The following is a 26502-nucleotide window of genomic DNA, read 5'->3' on the forward strand; positions in this document are numbered from 1 at the left end:
TACTTTTCTTCGAAGTACTGCCAGAATTTGATAATTGCTTTTAAGTTGTAGAGGAAGAGGGCATAAATCAAGGACTTAATTTGTAATGGATTGTCTGTATAGGAAGTGTTTAATTCTCATGAACAGAAAAAGAAGTGAACTTTAAATCAAAGCCTAAGCTGTTGTTTCTCGCTTTTCTGTGATTAAATTCTTGCACATGTAAGTTAATATTCAAATATTAATGTTTCTCCCCTAGATAGGAACTATTTAAGGATAACATTGCTTTGGTTCTGTTACATGCATTGTATGTATACTTCTGTTAGTGGCAGTCTGTCTCTGTGACAGTCAGCATGACTGTAAAAGATGGATTCTACTCCTCCTTACATGAAATCAACTGAATTGCTTGCAATCTACCCAAATTTTATCTGCTAATGTAGCAGATAAATATGTTACTGGAAAAAAATTATAACCTTAGTTTAGTTTGAAGAAACTTCAAGTGAATGTCCTTATAGATTCAGACTGGGATGCCTGCCAGAGATCAAGTTCGTCTTAGCAGTTGGTGTCTGTTGGTTATTACTGAGTGTTCATTCTTGTTCTCTGCCCTTTTTGGGAAGAGGAGGAAAAGAGAATTCAACCATTTTCTGGTATCTGCCTACTCTGTGCATAGTGTGAGCTCTTTCAGTGTGAGATTGTAGTAGATGGATGCTTAGACCTGTAGACCAACCCTATCCCTGCTTCCTCTGCCATAAATGACAGGTTAAAGGATATGATTGCTACAGGGACTTCTGGTGCTATGACTAAAAATAGAACCTTTGGGAATTAAAACTGTTTCTCTTGAGAGACTGCTGTCCTCCTTGGTAACTGGGGTTGCAGGTCTTTTGCCCTGCCAAAAGACTTATGTTGGGCAGAAATGCTGTTGCTCATTACCAAAGAGAAACAAAGCATAGCAGGCCTTTCTTTCTACAAAGCAGGGCAAGAAAAAGGATCCCCCTCCATCAAGGAAAGAAAAAAAAAATACCACCAAGCCTGAATGTTGCTTTTATCTGCAGTTGCAGTTCACTGCGGCAATACATTAAGTTTTGAGCTCGTTCTTTGGTGAAAAGATTGAACCTGTGGAATACTGAATCTGGTAGAGCACTGGAGGCTGCCTTCATTAGAATATAAATGCAGATTGCTCTCTTTGGTGTGTAAAAGCACAAGGCAAAAGATCCACAGTCAAAATACTGTTCAGTTATAGATGAGATCTTTCTGATGCTTCCAAGCATAAGAACATGGTCTTTGGCCTGTATGTTTCAGTTTCTCATGTGTATGTCACAGTTCTGCTGTATCTGATGATCCAAGGATTGTTACTCCGAACCCAGACTGCAGGAATCCAGTGAGGAGTATTCATGCTTTTTGTTCACACTCCATGCTCTTACAAACACTGAATTTTCATCAGATCTGTCTCCGGAAAGTGTGTGACTGTCTTTCACTGTTTAAATCTGTTCCCGTTATGGGCATTGTAGGCTTGTTCAAGATGGTGAAGTGATCATTTGCAACAACCAGGAGTGAGGTAGCGAATAAGAATACCATTGGTAAGGGGAAAATCAGGTGACCCTTTAAAATCAATCTTTGTCTTACCTGATGATGCAGTTGTCCTTTCTATTCTGCCAAGGCTGTTACATGCACAATATGCGCTTCAGAGAGATGGACTGGGGAAACACAAGGAAAGTTCTTGTGATTACTGGGTATTATGCATTTCTGCATGTTTGTTAGCAGTGGTATGTTGGGACTAGTTTGGCATCTGTGCCACACAAATCTATTAAGTACTTTATTCTCCCTCTTAGGGATTTAAGTATTTGTGTGCTTCCAGTTCCAATTTGAACACTGGTAGCCAAAGAGCATGAATGATCCAAATATCAATCTCCAGAAATAGCACTAAGGAAGAGCCTTTCCTTCTGCCTCAAAAATCAAAACAAAAAAAACAAACAAAAGACCCAGAGGAAGCAAAACAAACTTCCAGAATAATCTCAGGTGACTCTTAGTCTTCAGAGAGTTTTTTGACTCATCAGATTCTTATTTACAAACAAAATAGGAAAACTGCTTGAACTACAGCGGTACTGTAATTCCCAGAGAAGCTTGCCCAGGAACACAACGAGATACTAAAATGCAACACTTGATGGACTGCGAGCATCCCGAATGTTTCTGTAGGTTTTTCTAGATGAATTTTACATAGCACTGAATTCGAAGTCTTGTTTATTCAACTGCACAGCATTTCATACATAGCTGAGGGCCTCTAGTTTACTATAGAGGTCCAAACAGTAGTCAAAATACAGACTTTTGAATCCACGTGCTTAAGCACTTAACAGAGAACTCTGTTCATTGTGTATGTATACCAGCTCCTGTAGGGAAAACGGAGACTCTGAATTATTGGCCTTCAACCCTTGTTTCTTCAACAGAAGAGTTTAGAAGGAAATAGATCCCAGTCCAGGAGGCTTCATCTGTGGCAGCAAGTTTTAATATTATTGTCAATCTGTCTGTGTTGCATTTTGGAAAGTCCTTATTTGTCTTCAGGTGGTCTGGATGACTTGGAATTATGGAGTGCTGGAAATGAATCAGGGAATATCCGGTTCCTTTTCTTTTTGGTTCTTTTCCATGTGATACAGAAGGCAAAAACATTCTCTTTTTCAACTTGAAAGTCATGGAAGGGGTGCACACTTCTTTAAATCTTTAGAAAGACTCAGTTGGTGGAATCTGCCATCCAGTTCCAGGCTTGAAATACCCAAAGACATTATCAGCAGTTTTAACTGTTTCAAGCTCTCTGTGGTATTAGTGTTCAAATTATTCCCTTCTTCATTCCTTGGAATTGGTATGAGGTTCTTCATCTTCCAAACATGTCTGTCTGTTCAATTAGAAGACAAAAAAATCCTGTGAGTAACAAGGACTCTTGCTGTTAATACAGATTTTTCCCCTTAAATATCTTCCCCATCACATGGGGAGTACTGTCAAATATCTAGTGATTTGCTGCAGCCCATCTTGTGTTTGAGTACGTTTGGACTTGGATGACATGCTGATCTGTGAAAAGCTCTTCTCAAAGAGAAGATCATTCCATCGATTTACATGATCTTAAGAGGTCATTCACTATAAAGAGCCTAAAGTACTATGGAAAAAAAAGTGCTTTTGCTATCCCACAGTATAGGAGAACTGTTAGATTTGAATTCAATGTTTTATCCCAAGAAAGATTCCAGACCATGGTGTGCTCTATTTGGCTGTTTGCTTAATCAGACAATGCCACATATCCCTTGTTATTTGACATGCAGCTTGCCAGACTATCAAGACAGTGTTAATTGACACTTGCAGGCTTTGTGGAAGTGCATCTGGACTATCTTTTGCAGAAGCCTTTGGGTAAAACTAGAGGCCTTGTCTTTTTGCATACCCTTAAAATGCAAAGGCATGTGTGTGTCTAGCTTTATTATGTTTATTGCAGGGATCCAGAAGTAATAACGCACAATGATGCATATGTTATACTGCCAGGCAAGATAGCGCAGTGTTTCTTGTTTTATCCACAGGTTGTTCATAGCTGGACTGATGGATTCATGGCTAGCACCGCAACAGTAGAGCTGCGTTATTAGAGGTTGCAGAATGTTTTAATGTCAGATCAGCAGAAGTTTCCTAGACCTCCGCAGATGGACTTTGAAAAAGGTCTTCTGCAGGAAGAGGTATCTCGCAATGCGTCTGCTTGTCACTGACCCAGAGAGGAAAAACTGTGTTCTGTGTGAGGGACTTAAGCTTTAGCATCCTGCTCTATTCCATCTCACAGGTAGTTGAGGTATTTCTCGTTGATATGAAGAGTCCTGGAGAAAATACTGATTTTCAGCCTCAGTCCCACTTTGGTCAAGACAAGCTCTAATATGTTTATGTAATTGAACCCTTCAGTTAAGCTCCCAGTCACATTATATACAGTGTTGTACAAAATGTAGTTGAAATCTAGCTTATATTCTGGCAGAATGAACTGGTTAGTTCAAGTCCAGAACATTTTTGAAAGACAGCAGATAAATCTCTGTGGGACTCCCCCTAACAGTAGTGTGAAGAAGTTTTTGGTTTGGATTGCACATCCTTGTCTGTCTTGGAAACACTGATTTTCTTCTTCTTTCCCCCCCCCCCCCTTTTTTTTTTTTCTTTCTCTGTCCTGAACATCATGATGTTTGGGTCTAATATACTCTTCTATTCTGTGGTTGGCCCTTCCTAGCAGCCCAGCGTAATGTTAACTGTCTCAGTAGAACCACTTTAGGAGTCCTTAGCAATATTATTTATAACAATATTTTTATGGTTACTAATGCGTTGGTATCCATAACTTGAGCTAAAGTTAAATACATCTGGGCCTTTATAAGACAGAGTGTAAGAAAAATCTGTCATAGACTGAAGATTTACCTTAATTGTTTCTCCCAAGTTTTTAATAATGATTGTGTCTGACTTCTTGTGTTAATTGTTGATCTGCTCTTTTAGTGTTTCTTTCCAAGTTATGCTCAAATCAGGGAACAAAACTGTCTGTCTTCTGTCATGAGAGTTCTTTAATTCCTTCTGAACAGCACAACATTCTTCATTATGTTTCTTAGGCTTTTTTGGAGGTAAGGCTTAAAACCGTGTGGGCTTTTGGGCAACTCTTCAGTATATCTGACTGTGTTAAGTCATGTTATGAGATAGCTTGTTTTGTGTTCCACTGTGATCAGTAGCTACTCACCAGTTTGATATTTTTAAATAAAAAATGTGTGGATCAGTTCACTTTCCAGATGTTTCTTAATTGATGCCACAGTATTACATTTTGCTGTTAGAAAACTATCCTTTAAATAGTTAATGCTCTCTTAATTGCAACCATTGCTTGCAGTCATCCGAGTGCTTATCACCAAGTGGACAGTTCAAGAAAGGCTGCTTACCTTAAATTGTTTATTTTGCCATGTCCATGTGGATACCAGTATTTGTTGCTTCTTTCTGCTTCTGTGGAGTCAAATGTTGGATTTTGTATTGGCCTAATTCCTGTGCTGCCTTGCCTTTGGGAAGAGTAGCAAGATTTGATAAGGACCCCGTCAAAAAGTAGAGAGGAAATCTGGTATATGCAGCACTTCTACAGTGGAACACATTTATTTTGAAGATTTGCATGCACGTTAAGGGAAAGCACATGTTGCTGATGATGCACGAGAGGGGGAAAAAACAGCTTTTGTTTTTACTGCCTAGATTAAAGGTGTAAAGTTGTGGAAATAGTAACTTCTCTGTCAAATAAATGTAAACATCATTATTTTTAAAATAACTAAATGGAGTATTTGCTAGGGCAGTTCAGTGAGTGTTCTACTGATACTTTTTTTAACGTGTAACTTGAGGGAGGAGGGAATTTGATTGTCAGTTAAGTAGTCTTGAAAATGAGTAGCATTCCTGAAAACAAGTGTCCATTCTCGTGTGCAGGTTAATAAAGGCTCATATAGCCTACAGTCTGCCAGGCAGTTCTTCATGCCACTCTACAGTTCACGGGGAGAACTGTTTGGTCCATTGCACTTTTCTGACCTGACTGACTGTGAAGTAATCAGGCTCTCAGCTGAGCATTTGGCAGCTGTTGGAGAAGAGTTTGAAAAAAACTGTTTACTAGGCAACAGGCTACAGAGACTCCATCAGGAAAAACTCCTATGGAAAGGAAGAGCTGGGAGGGGCAGGGATGAGAGTCTGATAAATTATATGTGTGGCTGGATAAGAGTGGGGAAGGGGTCAGGGAAGTAGGAAGGTAGGCAGATGGCCATGAAGAAAGGTGGGAAAGATAGGCAGTGTTTTCTTGGGGAGTAAGAAGGGGCTATGGTTATTGTGGAAAAATACTGTGACAGACTGTGACCTCAGTTGACCTCTCTTCTACTTGATCCTAGCTTCATGTTGCAATGTAAATAATGACATACAGTGCTGCTTATTTGTCTTTTTTTTAATAGTATTTTTTTTCTATTTAATTTTCTGTTGTTTTTGTCAATCACAGTCAGCAAGACTATCATTTTCAAAGATTATTGTTAGGTTCCTTCTCTAGTCAGTAAAGAGGAAAGGAGAAGTCCCTGCTCTGAGCAAACCCTTGGAGGAACCTGCTTTTTCCCTCTTCTTTCCCTTTTCTTACAGAAGGAGCCTAGCAAGACTAGGCTTATAAGGCTTAAGTTTCCCCCTTTTAGTGACACAACTGAAATTAAACTTATATAGTTACTGTGTTCAAATATTCTTATGCTGCAAATAGTTGTCTTAAAAGTGCAAGTTGCTTTAATCTTGCCAGCTATTCTAAAGAACTTGAAAGCAAATCTTAAACTACAGAGTTTCACTTTTAAATATGGCAGTATTAAAGCATGAATGAATTAGTCTGTTCTACTTCAGCTTTCCTATGAAGCAATTATTAGGAGAGAGAAAGATCCTGTGAGAATGCATTTAATTAATTTGAAGTAAGCCTAAGAATTAGTGAAGTTGGAGCCTGATGGACTGGACTCTGAATTGACTCCTAATGCCAGAATGAGACCTTGGAGTTTTGACCAAAATATGGAAATATCAGCTCAGTGCACAGTAGTGATCAAATAAGCAATTACTAGAGGTATGCTCAGCTATGCGGTGCCATAGGAATAAACGGAATATATGCACTTAAGTCTACTGGGTGTTTCTGAAAAAAAACTCTTTAAAGACACACAACAATAGTGTGAAAGACAATAGAATTGTTTAAGAATGAAGAATACCTTTTAAAGGTAATACCAGCTTAGAACCATAGAACAATTTAGGTTGGAAGGTTCCCCTACAGATCATCTTATTTAACCTCCTGCTCAAAGCCTCTTGACCTTTCGTTCTGCACTCATCAGAAGAATTTGATTCATCTTCTCTATAACCTCCATTGAAGTAGTGGAAGACTGTTGTTAGATTTCTACCATCACTACTTTTATGCAAACTGAATGAGCCAAGTTCCTTTAGCCTTTCCTCATGTGTTGTGTGCTCCAGCCCCCAAGTGTCTTAGTGGCCCTCCACTGGACTCTGTCAGGTTTGTTGATTTTTCAAATGGGGGACTATACCAAATGTGGTATTCCAAATGTGGCCTGACAAGTGCTGAGTAGAGGGGTCTAATCTTTCCCTTGATCTACTGCCTGTGTGGTCCCCTGTGTAGTTACTTATCATTGCTGTAAGGATGCACTGCTGACTTTTGTTCAGCTTTCCATCAGGATCCCCAGCTTCTTTCTGCAGGGTTGCCATCTAGACAGTTGTTCCCCAGCTTCTGTTGATGTGTATGGGGTTATTCTATGCCAGGTGCAAGACTTTGTCTTTGTTGAACTTCAGGAGGTTTGTGTCAGCCCTTTTCTCCAGCTTTTTGAAATCCTTTTGAATGGCAGCCCTGCCCTTTGAGTCAGTTTCTCCCTCCAGTTTGGTGTCATCCACAGTCTTGCTGAGTGTGCATTCTGTCTCATCATCCAGGTCATTGATGAAGATAGTAAACAATATCAGCCCTTGAGGAGTACCACTCATAACTGGATGCCAGATAGACTTTGAATCATTTACCTATTAACTTTGAGACGGACAGTCCCACCAGTTTTTCAGTCACCTTGTAGTCCACCCATCTGCTTCTGAGAACTTAGTGCTTCTCCCAACTTAGATATTTTGTAAGCTCCTTAAAATTTTTGGAATTGGAAGATAAAAGGATGAAAAAGGAAAAAAAAAATAGAGAAGTTGAACCCTTTCCTGCCAAACAGACTTGGACTTTATAAGAAGCCATAACTAGAGATGTTCTCTCCTCTTATAGAGACAGCAGGATGCATAATAGAAGAACTCAGCTCCTCTAGCCATTTCAGTGGCAGAAAGAAGACTTGGTGATAACATTTCTTCTGGCATGGGTTCTTTGTTGGGAAACGCTGTGATGGGAATTACTCTTCAAGAATGGGAACTTCGTGTTACTGGACTGTGAAGTATTCCTTGCCTGTCCCTCATTCTGTTTGGTTTCTGTGTAAGCTGTCTGTCTGAAATTTCTGAAAGCTTCCCAAAAGCTTTTAGTAATAGTTTTCATTTTGAGGAAAAATATTGAAAAAGACATGGTCCCTTGTGAGATGTTTGAGTGTTTACATGAGAACTGCAGGAACTTAAGCTTTCCTGCAAACTCAGGAAAGTTGAGAAAGACTGAAGAATACTGTGAAATCTTTCTTAATTCATTCTTGGGGATTGTGGTATAAAGTTCTCTGAGCTATTATATTCTGCATAGTATATAGGACAGTGACAATGTTAGACGGACGGAGATCTAAAACAACATCAAGTGTGTGGGCACAGAGAGCTCACCACAGTGTCTTCCTGCTGATTCTGTCTCCAATGGCTTAAGTCTGTAGAATAGAAAAGGACCTTATGCCTGCAAACATAATAGCTGTGAGATAAGAACTGCCTTGACCTCGGTAGGTTCTTGTTTATGTTCTGAAACCTTTTAAATGTTAATGTTAGCTTCTGTTATTAGTTGCTTGATCAGATGCATCTAGTTAATATTCACGTACCACAATCTCCAAAGTTTCTGCACACATAACACATCTTCCTAGTCCACTTTAACAAGAATTATTTCACTTTAAAACTAGCTATCATACTGAGAAACTGATACTGAAACAATTATGTCACATGTTGTTTGCCAAAGGTAAAGTGAACTATAAATCACACGTCTTGACCTTGATTAACTAAATCCAGTTCTAACAAATAGAGGAGTTGCAAATAAAATTAAGGTACTTTGTGCTGTTAAGCTGGGCATTTCTGCCTCCTTTAGTATTACTGCTGTTTAGAGAACATTTTTAGTTTTTTCCTGTTTCAGCTCTGAAGGTGTTTTTGGTTTGTCCAATCATTTTGGACTGCTATTTTAGGTGATGTGGCAGATGGAGATGTGTGTATATAGTGAGACCTAAAAGTGAAAATGTTGCTTAGGTATGAAAAAAGATCGTTTAGACATTCTGCTTCATTCATCTAAAACAGTGACTCTCAAGCTTGTCATCTAGTAAGTTCTTTTCTACCCTTTTCCCAAGTCTGAGAATCCTTTTGTTGTGGGATACCCATGGAGTGTCTTGCTGGTGGCAGCAGTGTGCTCTGCTGAGGTGGAGTCTGGAGGAAATCAGGGGGCTGGGACTGGACCTGGAAGATAAAAGTGCACTGCTGAAGCTTCCAGTGAAGAGATAGGTGAGAAGAGGAAGAACAGAGAGAGTCCATAGCTGCTGAATTCAGTGATGGTGAGCAGTCAGGGCCTGGTTTGGCCATGCCTTAGCCATCTTCTCGTTGTTTTGTTCTCAGATGTTCCTAAGCAGCATGTCCTTGTTTCCCTTGGGAGCCATTGCTCTAAAATGCTTTAGAGACAACTTTTGAAACCAAACTATTTTGGTGGTTTGCCTTTTTCCTGTTTTTGTGAAGGTTTTTGCAACTGATCCATAATTGTGATTTTATGTAGTATTAGTTCAGAACAGATAGGTTACAAACTTTTAAGATTTTTTTTTTTGTACTGTAGAACTTCATCAGAGTTTAAATGTTGTGATGCTTGCCTCTATCATACTGAACAAGTTTTGCACAAGTTTGCAAACTTGTGTTGCTCAAATAGCATATAATGAGGTGTTCAACTTAACTGGATTTTTCAGTTGGTTTTATGGTTACATGAAATGGTAGCAATAGCAAAGACACCTGCCTAGCAACAAATGAGGATAGCTGTTTGTTTTCTTTTTTGGTGGGTGGGGTGGATTTTTTTTTTTTTTTTTTTTGAAGTTTCTGGTGCATGTGTAAAGTGTACAAGAAGTTGCTGAATAGTATTTTCATGAGAAGCATTTATGTCTCTAAAGGAAAAGATAGTTTTGCTGTCCATTAACTTGGTTTATGGAAGCAGGGTTTCGCGTAGCTTATTACCATGGGTGATGATATCTCCTAAACTTGAAGCTTTACACCCACACTTGACAATAGCAAAGAGAAAATAAAATTTGATTTTTAATTCTCCCAGTAAACTGTAAGGACTTTTGCAGTTGTACCTTTCCCTTCTCTTGAGTTCTTGGATTCTCTTACCTTTAAATAGCTTGAGAGTGCAGGTCTAGTGATGCAGGTTAATAAGGTACATGAGGCTTTTTATCTCCTGAAACTGTATACATCTAGCTTCTCATGATTGCAGTGTTTTGAAATGGATACTGAGATATTCTTTAGATGTTCTAGTTTAAATTGAAAGTGGAAAATGGGTACCAGTGCACATAAACAGTCTGTGTTTCGTTAAGCTGAGGGGATTTCTTTTTCTCCATAAATTTTTCTTTGTAATTTCCAATTTAAAGACCTAGTTACAGTGATAGATTGAAGTTATGGATGTTTCTTTAGATGTTTATCTGCCTTGGATTTTGGCATTATGGAATCAATGCTACCATACGTGTATTTCTTGCTCTCACTTTGTAGTTGTGGATTAAAGTGTTACTCTAAAGTAACTTAGAAAAAAAATTTTTTTTTGGATGCTGTGCATTGGGACCTTCTTGTTGAGAGAATTATTAACTTTTGTCATATGTTTTAGCCCCATTTTGGGTTACCAGTTTTCAAGCTGACGTGATGGTTTTTGGAATATTAGGAGAGATACAAGATGTTACTATAATCATTAACCTAGATTTTCATCTCTCTGTAATGACAGCCATGAATTTTAACGTAACTGCCACTTTCCTTCTAAAGCTTCAAGGCAAAAGCTGTTTGTAACAGAGAAATTGAAGGAAAAGCTTTGAAATTGTTCTACTTCTTGAAAACCGAGGCTAATTCTTTAATTGGTTTGGTGCAGCCTGGTTTGGAAAGTTGAGGCCAGAAGACCTTTTGTAGGAGAAAATGGGCAGACTGCATCATCTGTTCATCATAATACCTGCACACAAGGAGGCACAGTCGGCGTTGCTTACACCCTTATGTATTCCACAAGCAAACTTATTTTCTGCATTTTTTTTTTTTTTTTTTTTTTTTTTTTTTGGTAGGTCAAATTTTGACCACAGGAAGCTGCTGGTCTCTCTTCTCTTTGGTACAAAACCAAGAAGTGGGTGAGGGAATGCTCCTTTTCTCAATATTCTTTGGTTCTGCAGTCTGCTGTATATTTGCTTTTTTTTGTTTTAACTTTTCAGGCAAATAGTTCTAAGGTTGTTATAGATGGTGTACCATAATATAGAGCACTACTGGGCTTACATTTCTGGTATGTTAAGAGTCTGCCAGGTTTCCTCATAGGAACTGTGAAAAGGCTTAATGGTTTCTTTTTGATTTGTCTTGGTTTTAGTCCTAGACAGATAAACCAGAGAGGTATGTGTGGAGGGGGGGAAATGCTGTGATTTACTGGCACCAAGACTGTAAAGCAAAATTGTGTTACAAACTTTGAATGGCTAACTATTCCTTCTTCCCCCACCCAAAGCAAACTGTAGCTAAAAGAACAGCCCTAGCTGAAAGGAGAATAACAATTAGATTTTGATGATCTGACCTAAGCCATTTAGTAGGTTTACATGAAATTTTTGAACCATGAATTGTGAAGATGCATAGCACTAATTTTTGCTAGTAGACAGCCAGGCTGRACAGCTGGGATAGTAAAGTTGTTCAAAGAATATTGGTCAGAGCCCTTTGGCATGTCATAAAACATTGACCGTAAGTTTGAAAGGACTGTTCTGCCGATGCTTTGAAGACATTTAAACTTTTGTAGGCATTTGCTCTATGCTTGTGAGTTCTAAATACTCCAGTTTCCTGATTCTTAACCTGCTGTTGTAATCATGTTGCCAGCCATGTGTAAACCGTGATCTGATGTGAGACTCATTTAACCATCTTGAAATGTGTTATCTGAACTTCAAAATTAAGCAAAATAGCTTGTCAGCAGTTCAGAGGCTATTCAAATTGTAAACCAGCCAATTGCAGAATGTGCCTCCCCGGATATTGGAGCGATGCTGGATATTGAGTCAATCATTTCCTTGAAGTTCCACAGATGTAAGGTAGCTTGTTTTGGTTTTATGCTCTTTGAATAAAATGCAAGCGGTGGCTGTGAATAACTTTCTAGACGCAGTTTGGCCAAAACCTTTCTGGCAACGTAACTGAGCAAAATACTAAGCRGCACTGTGAGAGTCACAGCTGTCAGGCAATATATTGCTTTTGCCTTAGTCATAACTTTTTCTGTTTTTGTTTTGTTTTCTTAACAGGGCAAAAGTATGATGTTGATTAGGCATGTTATCTACCTCACTAGTAATCTTCACTGCCTTTTAAAGTTAGGACTTCCAGAGGATATTTGTTAGCCTTGGGTAGGTTGCACTTGAGATTTCACTAACTTCTCTACATAATGGATAAAATAAGAAAGAACAGTCTAGCCTTGAAAGCTTCAAGGGACTGGGGCTCCTACAGGCTGCTGAACCTGTAGTCACAGAGCATGTGCATACTCCTGTGCCTGGCTGGAAATAAGGAAGGTGCAAAAGAAGGGCTCATGCTGTAAGCATTGCCTGAAAAGGTGAACAGCTTTTCTCCATCTTCTTTGGGAAGGTGGTGGAGAGAAAGATGGATTAAAGAAAGTATCCTATAGTCCATCACTTGGAACATCCTAAATAGACTGCAAAATCCATGTTAATCTACCGAGGKTTTTAGTTTAGGGCATCAGATACTTTTCACTTTATTTACATAATAGTTTCCAGTACATTTTTGAGACAAATATTTTTAAAGATGTTAAAGCTTGTATTTGAATTTTTGCAGAAACCATTATTTTTCTGTAGAATGGACAACTTCCTTGCCTGCAGCTGTGTTGTATGTTGAAATTCTTGTGTGAGGAACTCCAGCATATTGGCAAAAATACAGTTTGAAAGTAGCTGATTTGCCATTCAGAGGGCCCTTTTTTGGTGAGCTAGAACTAATGACTCTACAACTATGAAGTGATTCCAGGGCTCTTGAAGTGCTTCTGACTCTTGCAGTGATGATTACAGTTGCATTTTGCTTCACGCAGTGAAAGGCTTATGTCCTATACTTTAAGAGGATGGGAGTCATTGTTTCCAAAATTTCAGTGAGCAGGACAGCTGACACAACTATTCTTGACTGGAGTTTTGGAGAGAGAATACCACAAATGCAATGTAGTTGCATTGAAGTCAAGGTCAGGTTGATGTGCCCTCTATCTGGAGAAGTTTTGATTGCCATTTAACTATATCAAAGTGTAAGAATGGGAGACTTTGGGAATTATCTAGCTGTCTGTATCTGGATGCTTAGCTGTATGCTAACTACCTAAGTGATGTTTTTTCATTATTTATAGTAAAATCTAGTATCGGAAGAAAGAGGAGAATCTGGGCAGGGCTTGATTAATGTAGAATTTAGTGAAACTGCTGTTCCTGTGCAACAGGAAAAGATGATCTGTGTTGATGAGGCAGCAGTTTCAGCTTTGTCCTCTGAATGATGTGTCCATATACTTCTAACACGCTTACATTCTGCTTCTGTAGCAGCAGCTTATGCTTTCCGTGAAGTTAAGCACTTTGCCTCTACACAGATAGCGTATCACATGGATTGAGTTTTATAATCCTTTCAACCTTAGGCACATGATAATGTCCAGTGTTTAAACACTCTTTGGGCTAACACCCATCACCCCAGCCCTTACTTGCTTATCTGCTGAGAGTCTTCCTCCACCCGCACCAAACTTATTTAACCTGTTACTGAGGTGTGCAGTGCAGAGCAMTAAGAGAAAGGAGCTACCTTAGTGTCTCAAGGAACAAATGCCTCTTTCATCTCTGATAATGCACAGGAGCAGGCAGAGTGTTGTAAGTACTCCAAAATCTCTCCTCCAAGTGTGCTTTTCTTAAGCTGCTCTACTACTCAGTGCAGCTGGAGTGATTAAAAATGGGTCATATTGATTATTGTCTGTTCTGGAGGGCTTGGCCTAATGTAGCATTGGCACATTATATGCTGTACCTAGTTTTCAAAAGTTTGAGTATTGTTTTGCTTGATGAAATAATGTTGATCTGCCTTAACAGTAGTTTAGCAATTCTGTCTCAATTTTTATGTTGACCTGTACAACTTAATTCCTATTATCCCTTGTCAGCTAACATCAAGTACACTAGGCTTCTACTTCAAGCTTGCAAACACTAGTTTAGGCCTTCTGGTAGATGTAGGACTTGAATGGTGACTTCTTCTATAGCTCTTAAAATGGTTGTAGTTGTTGATGAGATGTGTGGTTTAAAAAAGTAGTAGGAAACATAAAAGTTTTGATGAAAGTTGTAGTAGTAAAAATGCTAGTTTTAGATCATCTCATGAAGTAAAGAATTTTGCTGAAGTGTCATGTTACTTCCCAGAACAGATTTTGTAGGTCTTCTATAAAAGCTGTTTTCTAATAAGATCTTCTTCTGTATCTTTCCCTTTATAGCTAAACCAGGTGGACGGGTGAAATGTCAGTATATTTCTGCTGTGGATAAAGTGATCTTTGTGGATGATTATGCAGTAGGATGTAGAAAAGATCTGAATGGCATCTTATTGTTAGACACAGCTCTGCAAACGCCTGTTTCAAAACAAGATGACGTGGTTCAGCTTGAATTGCCGGTTACAGAGGTAAGATGTGGGGGAAAAAAAAAGTATGTAAATAACTTTGTCAGGAATACTAAAAACAGACTTTTGTCCCTGAATTTCTAGTGCAGTATTAATAGCATGTAATGGGAAAGTTTCCTAATAATTAAGTGTCATAAGGCAATGGCTTTTTGCAGTTACCCTTCTCTCAGACAAATGGGAAGTTGCCTCATCAGGAGAGCATTATTTCAGAAGAAAGAACTTCTCAGTGACTAGAAATAAGGACTCAGTTCCAGAGCTTTGCCACTGCTTAGGTATGAATTCYATATGCTATTCTAGAAGTTGCAGTCTGGACTACTAGGCTTCCTTGGATTTTTTGGTTTTAGGTTTTCAGCGAAAAAAGTCAATTAAAAAGATCAATTAATATGCTGATCAGTTAATTGCTACATTTGAAGAACTTATGCTGGAATTTAACTTTTCCAACTAGGTCATCTGGCCTAATAAAAGACTTTCTCTCTGCAAACCTGGCTTCCCTTTTATGCTTGGACAATCAAGGCTACAGTAATGTCCTTCTGGTTCTTTATGGTTTGAGACAATATAACCAAGTGGTTAGTATCACTTTAGAGGAATCTAATCTATGTATTTTTGCTTACAGTGTAATGTGTAGGACTTTCTTGCATTGGTTTACCTTCAGCTAGTTTAGCAATTATTAGGTTAGGTAGTGTGTACCTTAGTATTAGCTGAATTTTCTTCTRTTCTAAGACCATACGGGATGAGGAGGGTAGCTTTCATCTTTCAGTGATAATGAAGAAATAGAGGAGGGAAGTAAATCTGTATGAAAACTTTAATCACAAGCCAGTTTATTTTAATTCTTTATGTTCGGGAAGAGCATCTGCCAATACTAATATTTAGAATAGCGCATACAGTGAAAAATACAAAACCAGACTACTAGATCCAGATTCTGGATCTTTAAAGCACTCTGAGAAAAGCACCTCCCACTCATCTCTGTAGGAAATAAATTTATATTGAATGATACATCATCGACAAAAACTTCTCCTTAGCAATGATTTGATGTATTTATATGCTATTGGAGCACTGAATAATAGGTGCTTATTGTGAACCCAAGAATGCGTGTTAAGTGGGTTTGTTTTTAACTCCTTGTCTTGAGTAGGAGTGACAGCAATAAAATATCACTTCATAGAGGTCTCTGAAGAGAGCTTTGCAGGTTCCTCAGGCTTGCTGCTACTGACATTATTTTTACCCCTTTTGTGCCTAGAGGGTAACTACAAAAATCTTGGTGTGGCTGAATATGAAGAGACTGACCTAAGTCAGCATTTCCTTTCATAAGTTTTGCTGCTTGTTTACAGTCTCACAATATGGTTCGGGACAAACAATAAGTTTGTGTCAGTTTAGCTAAAGATTCTTATGTATTTCAAAAACAGTTTATAGACCCTTCTTCCAAGTTTAGGAGAGCAGCACTTTTCTGTAAAGGTCCTTTCTTTAGAAATTGGAAAATATTATAGTTCAATAAAAACAGATTTGGGGAGTTCAAGGTCAAATCAGTGTGATGGGAGGAAAAATAACAATCTTCAGTTCTTACCTTTGCTGTTAAAGAGGAGGTGCCCAGACCCAGGGTGTCTTCCCCCTAAAACTTGGTCAAATTGTAGACTTGCACAGCCCTTCGGTTGATCTGCTGCCATCTGCAAGAAACTTAGCAAGTATGAGATGCCATGGGAATTTTCATTGTCCTTTTATTGAAATCTAAGAAACAGATACAGCCTTAACTAAGGAACTCGTTTGACTTGCTTCTGCCTTTCCTCCCTTGTCTATCCCACTTCTTTCTCCCATCCCACCCAAAAGAAAAGAAAGAAAGAGGCAAGAAACTGTGTGCATGTAGTGGTAACTGGCTAGAAGTGGTCATTCAGTCCTTCTGTTAGAATGGTGCCTGGCTGCTTAAAGTAGAGGCTGGCAGTTGCCCTTGGGAAATATTTCCCTTTGCTTGGAACTGGAAAGATTTTATATAACGTTTTTCAGATGTAGCCTGTTTAACAACTGCTACATAATGCTTTATACTTTGCAAATAAAATGTACTTTTAAATCTTAACTGTAAACATGAAGTTAACAGACAGTGGGGTAAACTAGAAACAGGTGGGACTTGGCAGAAAAAAAGTCTATAAATGGATGTTTATAGTGTTCTTTTCTAGATGCATTATTTATGAGTTGTAAGAATTCTCTAGGTTAACTAGCTCATTTTTTCTGCCTCATTTTTCAGCTTCAGTAATTATATTGTCATTGTAAGCAGTTTCTCTGACTTTTATTATTTTTTATTTTCTTTTTTACAAAATTGTTTTTCTTGATATTGCTTTTTTTAAAATAGATAAAACTGCTCAGAAAAATGTTGAGACTTGTGGGCTTTGCTCTTGCTCTCACTTCTGTCCCTGAAGCTGAATGAATCCTTTTGAAGGGAATTGGGTTGTAGATGTGGTTCCTTTTTGCTTGGCTTTAATATATGCCATGTTTTAATTGTTTGTATTGCTAACATGGTTAACATTGTTTTACATGAGGGGATTTGCAATAATTACTGACTTTATTGCAACGGTTTATCCACTGAATGGGCTACAAAGCAAAGTTTGGAACTGCTAGCTCAAGTTTTTCATTAATTAATTAATTAATCTATCTATTTATTTATTTATTTAGTGGGAATTATCCTGATATAACATATGGTAAGTTAGGGCAAGCTAAATTACATTTCCCGGAATAATGAAACAGGTATAAATCTCATGTGTAGCTATCTAGCCTGGACAATAACTTTTCTTGCGCATCTGTATTTTAGGCTCAGCAGCTGCTATCTGCTTGCATAGAAAAAGTAGATGTTTCTAGCACAGAGGGATACGATTTATTCATCACACAACTGAAGGATGGTTTAAAAAATACCTCACATGAAACAGCAGCAAATCATAAAGTTGCAAAGGTAAGAATTTGTCTCCCTCCTACGTAACACGGATTACCAAGTYTAGCTTGTTTGGCCACCATTGTGGAAGCATGCAAAATGCTTGATGTAGTGTAATGGATTTCATTTGAAGAGGATGAAAGGTAATATGTGATCCTTAGTTCTTATATGTGATGTTTTGCTTGTTAAGGAAGAAACTAACAGGGTCCTCAGCTTAAAGTTTGAAGTTACTAGCTTTCCTTGCATTATATTCATGTTGCTTTTGTGTGTCCACTCTTGTATTAATTCTTAAATTCATTCAGATCTACAGGGAGTGCAACATGTGTGTTTGTTTTGCTTTTGACACCTTTGTGAGCTATTTGTCATTTATATGTTACAATTTTTAAATATAAACTGGACACTTTTTTTCTTAATTTAGTGGGCAACGGTTATGTTCCACCTTCCTCATCATGTTTTGAAGTCTGTCGCCAGTGCCATTGTAAATGAACTCAAGAAGATAAATCAAAATATTGCTGCCTTACCTGTAGCATCCTCTGTGATGGATAGGTTATCTTACCTCTTACCCAGCGCGCGACCTGAACTTGGTGTGGGACCTGGTCGATCTGTGGACAGGTATATTAAGACAAAATAAATGATGAATTTGACCCCTTACTTGGATCAGAGTAAGCTCTTAGGTGACTTTGATTTCTCTGCCAAAGGAAAAATGGAATTAGTCCTATTCTGTATTTTTCTTGTTCTTACCTGTACAGCTAGTTTAAATGGTTAGTGCACAATGTACTTTAAATATTAGTAAATTTAGAGAAACATTTATGGTTGCTCAAAGACTGCCATGTCTGGATTTTAACTTTAGTGCCAGTCAGATTGAATTCCCTTTGCTCTTATTCTCAAGCAGACTTTCAGAAAGGTTACAGTTGCAGCCCTAAACTTGCATTCCTAGCTAGTGTTTTGACATGGGAATGTGGTGTTCACCCAGGCTTTACTCTTCATAATGTTAGGTTATGGTTGTATTTGAACAGTCACTTAGAAATGACTAGCTCTGGTCCAGAGTTACAGTCACTTAGAAATGACTAGCTCTGGTCCAGAGTTACTGGCAGTATTCAAGCTAGTACTGTAAACCTTACTGGAAGTGTAACGTTAAGATGTTCAGAAATTGCATAGGTTTAAGAGTTTATTCAGACCGCTTTTGAATGCAAAGCGAGCACACATCTCGTTTACTGAAGGTGGGGCATACGTGCTATGCTACATCATACAATCAGTTCCTTGTTCTTCATAATAGAATTATGTCCATCCATGCTTATGTTTTTTAGAGGACAGAGTTGTTACCTTTGCAGCATATAAATACTGTTTCTGAACTTTCTAATCACTTACTATGTGTTTGGGATCAGAAGATTTTACCTCATCAGCTATTGCTTGTTCTCTTTCTGATCTGAGTGGTGCTTTGTAAGTAGGCAAGTTTAACCCGTTATCTAAATCTTCATAAGCCAAGACTAGTTAGAACACTGATAAATCTTCTAAGGCTATAAATTAATGCCTTCTTGAAAGTTTTTATATGAAAGATTACTATAATTTCTCACAGCTCAAAAAATTTAATAAAACTTATCGCGTCCCCATATCTTCAGGTCTAACTCTATCTGCCATATTGCTTTTATGATTAGAGCTCTCTGAGATCTGTCTGTTAAGATGGTATGATGTCAAGTTAAGACAACCCTTAAATGGGTGCTACAAGGATAGTTTACTACTTTGATGGGAAACATTTAATATAATCATTCTTTTACAAGACTGACACTATTCAAGAGTGTCTTTGAGGTGAAGAAACAAGAAAAGAGGTACTCCTCCATCTAGCAGCACCAGTTCTTCCAGCCGTATACTCCTTTCCATGGAGGATGGTGAATTATGGGATGATACTGGATAACTTTTGTCAAAGCTGATTAAAAAAACCTGATAGTTGTTTCTTATGTACTCTTTCAGATGAAGGACATGCACTGAAAATTAACAGTGAAAGTTGGAAAAGAGAGAAGCTTCTTTTCTTTGTAGCTGTTGAATTTACAGAATGCTTCATTTTTTTGATTTTAATAGCTTATAATTTTTAAGTATTATAGCATGCAATGAATGCCAAATGTTAGGGGGGTTTTGTACAGTGTATTCAGTTAAGCCTAAAATACCAATTTGGGTCTATTTCAAAATATGAATATTCATATCTATTCACTTAATAAACCCAAAATTCTGCAGTAGTTGTCATAGTGGTGAAAACTTTGTGGCAGCTCCATTGGGCCTTACTCTGCATCTTCCCTAAATGCAGAGTAGCTTTGGCTATCTGTTTTTTCTGAAGTCAGATGAAAAAGGCTACATGGAAACTTATTTTGTTCATTGTTCTTGCTTTTAAAGCTTGTAGCTTGTTGTATTGCTTTTGGTCTTTTGCTGAGGATATACTTTAGGCAACCAAGTGAGAGAATTTTGTTACTTTTCTATAATTTTTAATGATAACTTTACATATAAGTTACAGGTAGTTATCTGCCATATTTCTAATAATCAATAAATCATAAAAAAAATCTCAGAAGTAGTTTAAATTTTTTTTTATTTTATGTGGCAGCTTTGGGTAACTTAATTTTCTTACTTTTCTAGGTCTTTGATGTATAGTGAAGCTAATAGACGGGAGACATTCACCTCATGGCCTCATGTGGGTTATAGGTGGGCACAGCCAGATCCTATGGCTCAAGCTGGGTTCTATCACCAGGTAAAAGGTTTAGTTATRCTTAGTATTTGCTTCTTTGGCAAGGACTTTTTTTAAAAATTTATTTATTTTCTTTTTTTAAAGTCCTTCATGGATTCCTACACAGATGTAGAAACAGTAATGAACAAGTTTGTCGTTGAGAGTTCTTTTCCAAAGTTTTTCTTTTTCTTTTTCTTTTTCTTTTTCTTTTTCTTTTTCTTTTTCTTTTTCTTTTGAGCACATAAAACGTTGTGAGATTCAGCATATAACACTTAAGTATGCAAATTTATCTGGATTCAACAACATCAACAACAAAGATGTACTTGGTTGTTACACAGCATCTCTTTTTCTCCTCATTAGATTGTTGAGCAAGTATCCTTATTTTTAGACAGGTTTTCTGCAAGTAAAGCAGAAAAAGCACTAAGCCTGATGTCAGTGTTCTGTAACTATACTTTCCTAGTGGGACTTRAAACTGTTGTGTTACAGAAGGCAGATCTAGATTATATTACTTAATTATTTGGCTTAATGACTTAGCCTCAACTTTTTTCTCCAATATTCTTGCCTATTTCCATTTTTCTTTTTTATTTTTACCCTAAAATAAATTTTTTGTTGTTATATGGATTTACGTAATGAAGGCTAGGTAGTATATATTATTTGATGTCAGTATTATCTGCCTCATGAAGTCAACTGCAAAGCCTGCTAGGTGCTGGTGGATAATGTGTTTTGGAAAATTTCTCAAGTGTTCTTGAAAACTGCTTGTTCAGGAGGAAAAATGCAGGGAATTAATATGTTAGAATTGAATCTGCATATTTCCACGTATATCTCATTGACTTGAAAGGTGATAATGAAAATGCTAAGTTTAAAGAGAAGTGGAAAATTCCATTCTTTTCCTTTGTCACTTCAGCTAGTAACAACTGTTCTTTGCAGAGGAGTGAAATGATGTATATTGCTTTATATTCTGGCAGATTGAAGGCATAATAGGAAATGCTTATTTAACTTGTGTTTTTACAAGCATGCAGATGTGCAGATAAATTCTGTTGAGGCTGTATGTTTTTGGAACCTTGTGGGCCTGTCCCAAAGAAGAAGTCTTAGCAGTGGTGCTGTTCACTTGAGTTCTGCTCTATTTGTATGTGGTTTTTATCCGGTGGCTGGCACAGGTTCTCTGGATTCTGGATCTCTTCTGTAGTAAGGATGGTATATCTATTTCTTTTGTGAGATATTGCCACTTTAATCTGTAATTTTTGGCAGTGTATACATGTGATGTAGTGTTTTGCAATGCCACTAGAAGAAGAAGGCTGCTTAATGTGTTTTGTATTGCATGCTATATACATTTTAAGTGTTTCTTCTTATTTTATAGCCTGCGTCATCAGGAGATGACAGAGCCATGTGCTTTACCTGTAGTGTGTGTTTGGTATGCTGGGAGCCTACAGATGAACCTTGGTAAGTTTAATTATATTTGGAGTAGACTTAGCTTTATGCTAATGAGATTAGAAAACCTGAAGGAYAAAGGTCAACATATCTGGCCAGGATTTCTGGTGAGCTTAGGGAGTGTCAATGACAAGAGTGGATTTCAAAAATGATTCCATAGAACAAATGGCAAAATAATTCCCTGTACTGTATCAAACTTATGCATGATACTAAAACCAGGAAGTTGTAGTTGGTTTTATTTCTTAATTCTGATTTGGTATTTCATTTTGTTTCTTTTCGGATAAAGACGACAGCTAGCATTTCTTTACAAAGATCTGAACTCAATCTTCTGTATGCATGTGACAATAGGTGATAAGTTCTTAAAGTGCAGTGGCCATGCAGTGCATATTTGCCCTTTATATCAAGTTGCAAGATTTGTTACTAGTTTCCAGAACGAGTTAAAACTGCGCATAGTGGCAGAAATGCAGGACCTTAAATTGACTTAAAAAAGGAACCTTAGTCTAGTTTTTGTCTTGATTATTTTGTAATTTATATCGTTATTTGATCATTTCAGGCTCCTGACTAACGGGAAACTTTTCTCTGTAATATTATCCTCATAGTCCTTGTTTCTTCCTTGTACTTGTTAGTTTCTAGACATTTTGTAGCAGTGTAATTACTCTTTGCCATGTCTCTGTCTTCTGTATATATTGAGATCAGAAGGTCTTTTTCATGCTTATTGGTCAGTCGGTCATTTAGGACTGTCTTTCATTTTGATTTTTGCATGTGTGGATGTATAATGCAAGACTAGACACCATTTCCTCTTATTAAGACTGCTTAATAATTTCTCATAACATCAGAATTCTTCTAATGTACGTTCTGTAGAATTTAATCTGCTTGCTTTTCTTCATGAGGACATGATGGGCTACTGCCTATAGAACAGTTCTTTTATGGTTAATTTTTATGACTAATTATCTTAAGAGCATTGTGTGTAGATTCTTCTGTATGATTGTGAATATCCATTAAATGGTCAAAGGCTTTAATATAGTCTGCTATTGAGAAATAGCTGTGGAAATAGGGTTAGTAGCTTCACCACTCTCTTCTACGGTTGACTGTAATACAGTTCAAACAGTTTGGTTTCGGCTTCATTTCAAGCACTAAGTTTGTGTATGATATGTGTACTCTTTACAGTAAGAAATCGGTGTGTGATATGTTTGTTTTTAATATGAAAAGGTCTGAACATGAGAGACATTCCCCAAACTGCCCATTTGTCAAGGGTGAGCACACTCAGAATGTACCTCTTTCAGTCACACTGGCAACAAGTCCGGCACAATTTCCCTGCACAGATGGCACTGACAGAATAGCCTGCTTTGGATCTGGAAGTTGCCCTCATTTCCTAGCTGCTGCAACAAAACGAGGAAAGATCTGCATATGGGATGTTTCCAAACTTATGAAGGTATACAACATATGCAACTGTTTTTTCATTAACTAATTACTTTTGATGAGGCATATCTCAATTTAAATCAAAGGTCACTTCTGTTTTATTTAATTATTATTTTTTTAGGTCCACTTAAAATTTGAGATCAATGCATATGATCCAGCTATCGTGCAGCAGCTTATGTTATCAGGAGAACAGAGCTCAGGGGTTGACTCAAGGAGACCAACACTAGCTTGGCTAGAAGATTCATCTAGCTGCTCAGATATACCAAAATTAGAAGGAGACAGGTATGCTAATCTTCAACATCAGAAAATGTAAAATGTTGCTGTGTAGGTGGTAAATGTCATTTAGTTAAGTCATGCTTTGTGGAACATAAGATTGTTAAGATTATTATACTTTTCGTGGAGATGAGAAAAAAAAATTTTAAGTGTTGAATAGTGTTCAGATACATAAGGATAAAAAAGTTGCCGAAGTTGTCCTTGAAGCCAGCTTCGTTTTACTCTGTTTCAGTCTTTATCCTCCAGTAATGGAGCAGTACCAAATCTCATTGCTGCCATGTGCTGATGTTCCAGGAAACTCCACTTGTACATACGTGAGAGGCAGAGAAATAGTGAGGAATAAAAGTTTGAGAACAACGTTTCGTTTTAGTTATGGATTATGCATTTCAGGCTTTGAAAGTATAGACTACTGAAAGTAAAGTATTTGGATGTGCTAGAAATTTTTATTTATTTGTATCTTTAACTCATGCATATGGATGTTAAACCACTAGACAGTCCTATCACAAGTTTTTAAATAAGTTAGGTGGTACACTGTTGCTAAGAAAGTGTCATGTGAGAAAATGCATTATTGATAGATATCTGTATACACATAGAATCAATATTCTTTCATTTATGCTTGTTACAATGTATTACTGGGAACTCCTTCCTCATATCACCAAAACTCACACAGATGAGCAAATCATTGTTAGAAAGCTCAGGAAAAAAGGTGTTTGAGGAGTCTTGCTAGTTTTCTCAATGTTTCTTCTTTTAACTTCAACATCATGGAAAGTAACAGTTTTGCTACCTGCACAGGTAGCAAGGTTGTTTTTAAGCCTGCCGTGGTTCCTACAGAACTGTAGAGCATATAAGAAGCTTGCTCTTTTGAAGAGTGTGTAGGAAACTAGGCAACATCTGAGCTTAGGGCCTAGCAGCTGCTCATTGCCAGCAGCTGCTGGAGCCTAGACTTTTAATGTAGCTTTAACGCTATAAACCACTTGAAAGTTAAAGAATTAAGCCAATATAAAGAGGTGGTCAAAGGATAGTACAATGGTACTGCTCAGGACTAAGTATCTTTCACTTCACTTTATCTATATGAAATTTATTATCTCTGTCATTAAAAATGATACTGAAATCTCAAGGGAAGGCTGGATGAGAGTGGAAGTATTGAAATGTCACTGTGTTGTAGTGAAATGAACATTGATCAGGTTTGATCCAAAACAGATCTGTTCCTGGGGCCTGAGAGAAGTATCCGATTTGTTTAAGTGTGGGCTCTGACTTGGTGCCATGATTTATTATACCTGAAGCTGCAAAGGCCCTACTTGTTCTTGTGTGTAAGGATCCTGTAATAGGAAATTTTCTTCTATTTAGGAAAGCCAGATGTGTAAAAGCTTCATATATTCTTAGAACTACTGATGAAATGATGCTGAGATCTGAATCAAGAATGTGCAAACATGTGGCAGTTTCCACAAAGAAAAGCAACCGATTGTATACACTGAAGGGCATATTCCTTTCTAAGAGGTGCTTGAATAGAATCTGCTTTTATGAGAACATGACTCATCTGATAATATTTTTAAAAGCAACCAAGTGTTTGTAGGCTGCCTCTTTAAGGAGGAGCTCAGAGGAAGTCAAAGTATGTTCGGGTACTTTGAGCCAAGGAATGAATGCTGATAAAACAGCTGTTGGTAGCCGCTGTGCTGTGGAAGGAAAATGCTATGTATGACCAGACCAGGACTACTCTGAGCCATGGCAGTTTCCATACCAGCTACAAAATTGCTTTGATAGAATTGAAGACCACTCTGGGAGCTCTACCTTTCAGAGAATATTTTGACAAACTTTGAAGAAGGGGGCATCAGTTTTTAGACAGAAGGGGTTTTTTGATTGTTATTTTGTTTTTTGGTTTTTTGAAAGAGTGCTGAGAACTGGCTTTCCTTTTCATTCAGTTTATGTTTGAGTTTTTGAGAATACGATAGTGGAATGAGGCAAAGGGAAAGCTGGTCTACCGGTTCAGTGACTGAGGGGGGGAAAAAAAATCATTGTCTTGTCTGTGATCAATTGACCAGTGGATATACAGTTCTGACTAAAAGAAATGCCGGTGTTGTAGTGCACAATTTATTTTTTAATTAATTAAATCTTAAAATTTACTTTATAAAAGGCAGCTACAGTGTACCTGGTCTCATTTTTTCGTTTTTTTCAGTGATGATCTATTGGAGGATTCAGACAGTGAAGAGCATTCCAGATCAGAATCTGTGACAGGTAGGTTATATCTGATCCATGTATCAGTTTACAGGTCAGGAGGGAAATTGTTCATCTCAGGCTCTTTAAAAGGCTCTGCCAGAAACAAAGGATATTATATTCATTGTATTGGAAACAAAATTTTGACCTGGAAAGTCTACCTTCCAGTAGTTAAGTCGTCGTTTGTTTGGTGGAGATTAGATACAGGAAAAGAAAAACCCTACTTCATTGGTTAATAAATGCCTTATTTGACAACAGGCATTGGTTATCTTGCTGTCAATAAAACACACAAACCAAGTCAAAGGAACTTACTTAGGACAGGAACAAATTGCAGCTGTACAAAACCCTTTAAATTCAGGGGATTGCCAGAAAGTTCCTGAATCTTGGTTGTTTCCATGTATGTGTACACCCTAGATTTACTTTTTTCTCTTTTCCTGAATGAAACTYTCATATGGAAGCAGAACAGTGCTGTGCATAGTGTTTTTATATTATTTTCTTAGAGGTATACACAGAAATTTTGGTGGGAGAAAAGATTACGTGCTTACTTTGCATAATCTAGTTTATACCTTTGAATGAGGATTAGCAAGTGGGGAAAAAACGTGCACATGCATATGCACAAGGGAATAGACTGGAGATGTGAAAATTTTTTTTTTTTTCTTCAATATAAATTGTTGCAAAGATGGTGCTCTGTCATTTATGCTTCAGTCCCCTCTTCTCTGGGTTTGTGCTGTGCCCTTTGTAATCAATTAAATCTTTGCATTATTTAGTTGAACTTTTCTGATTTATTTTTGTTATTGCAGTACTGTTCAATTTGATCAGGCTTCTCTTCAGTGTTTACTGTGTTGTGTTTTATTGTAGGTTGGAGCTCTTTATATTAGGTGGTCTGTTAGATGATGGGAACTGTCAAGTTTCAGAGTAAAATGTGTTTTTCAACTAGGAATGAAGAATGAATCTGCAGTGTTACAGATTCTTGATGGTGCTGGGCTGTTTCGAAAGGGGAATGATACAGGGCAGAACATGAATTGAGTTGATTAGATTAGTTGGGTTTTGTTATGGT

The 26502-nt window shown here is 37.5% G+C and overlaps 1 protein-coding gene across 1 annotated transcript in view; it reads left to right on the forward strand.

Moving 5' to 3' along the window:
• The window catches only part of BIRC6 (baculoviral IAP repeat containing 6), a 201436-nt gene that overhangs the window by 1897 nt on the left and 173037 nt on the right, over positions 1 to 26502 (forward strand). Inside the window, exons 2-9 of the mRNA XM_026081224.1 lie at positions 14318 to 14499; positions 17288 to 17425; positions 17823 to 18016; positions 20027 to 20138; positions 21472 to 21554; positions 22752 to 22974; positions 23083 to 23243; positions 25408 to 25466. Of these exons, the coding sequence (XP_025937009.1) occupies positions 14318 to 14499; positions 17288 to 17425; positions 17823 to 18016; positions 20027 to 20138; positions 21472 to 21554; positions 22752 to 22974; positions 23083 to 23243; positions 25408 to 25466 (1152 nt within the window). The remainder of the gene's footprint in view (positions 1 to 14317; positions 14500 to 17287; positions 17426 to 17822; positions 18017 to 20026; positions 20139 to 21471; positions 21555 to 22751; positions 22975 to 23082; positions 23244 to 25407; positions 25467 to 26502) is intronic.

The sequence above is a fragment of the Apteryx rowi genome, unplaced genomic scaffold (assembly GCF_003343035.1).
Source record: "Apteryx rowi isolate R43461 unplaced genomic scaffold, aptRow1 scaffold_54, whole genome shotgun sequence".
In the NCBI taxonomy this organism is placed as follows: domain Eukaryota; kingdom Metazoa; phylum Chordata; class Aves; order Apterygiformes; family Apterygidae; genus Apteryx; species Apteryx rowi.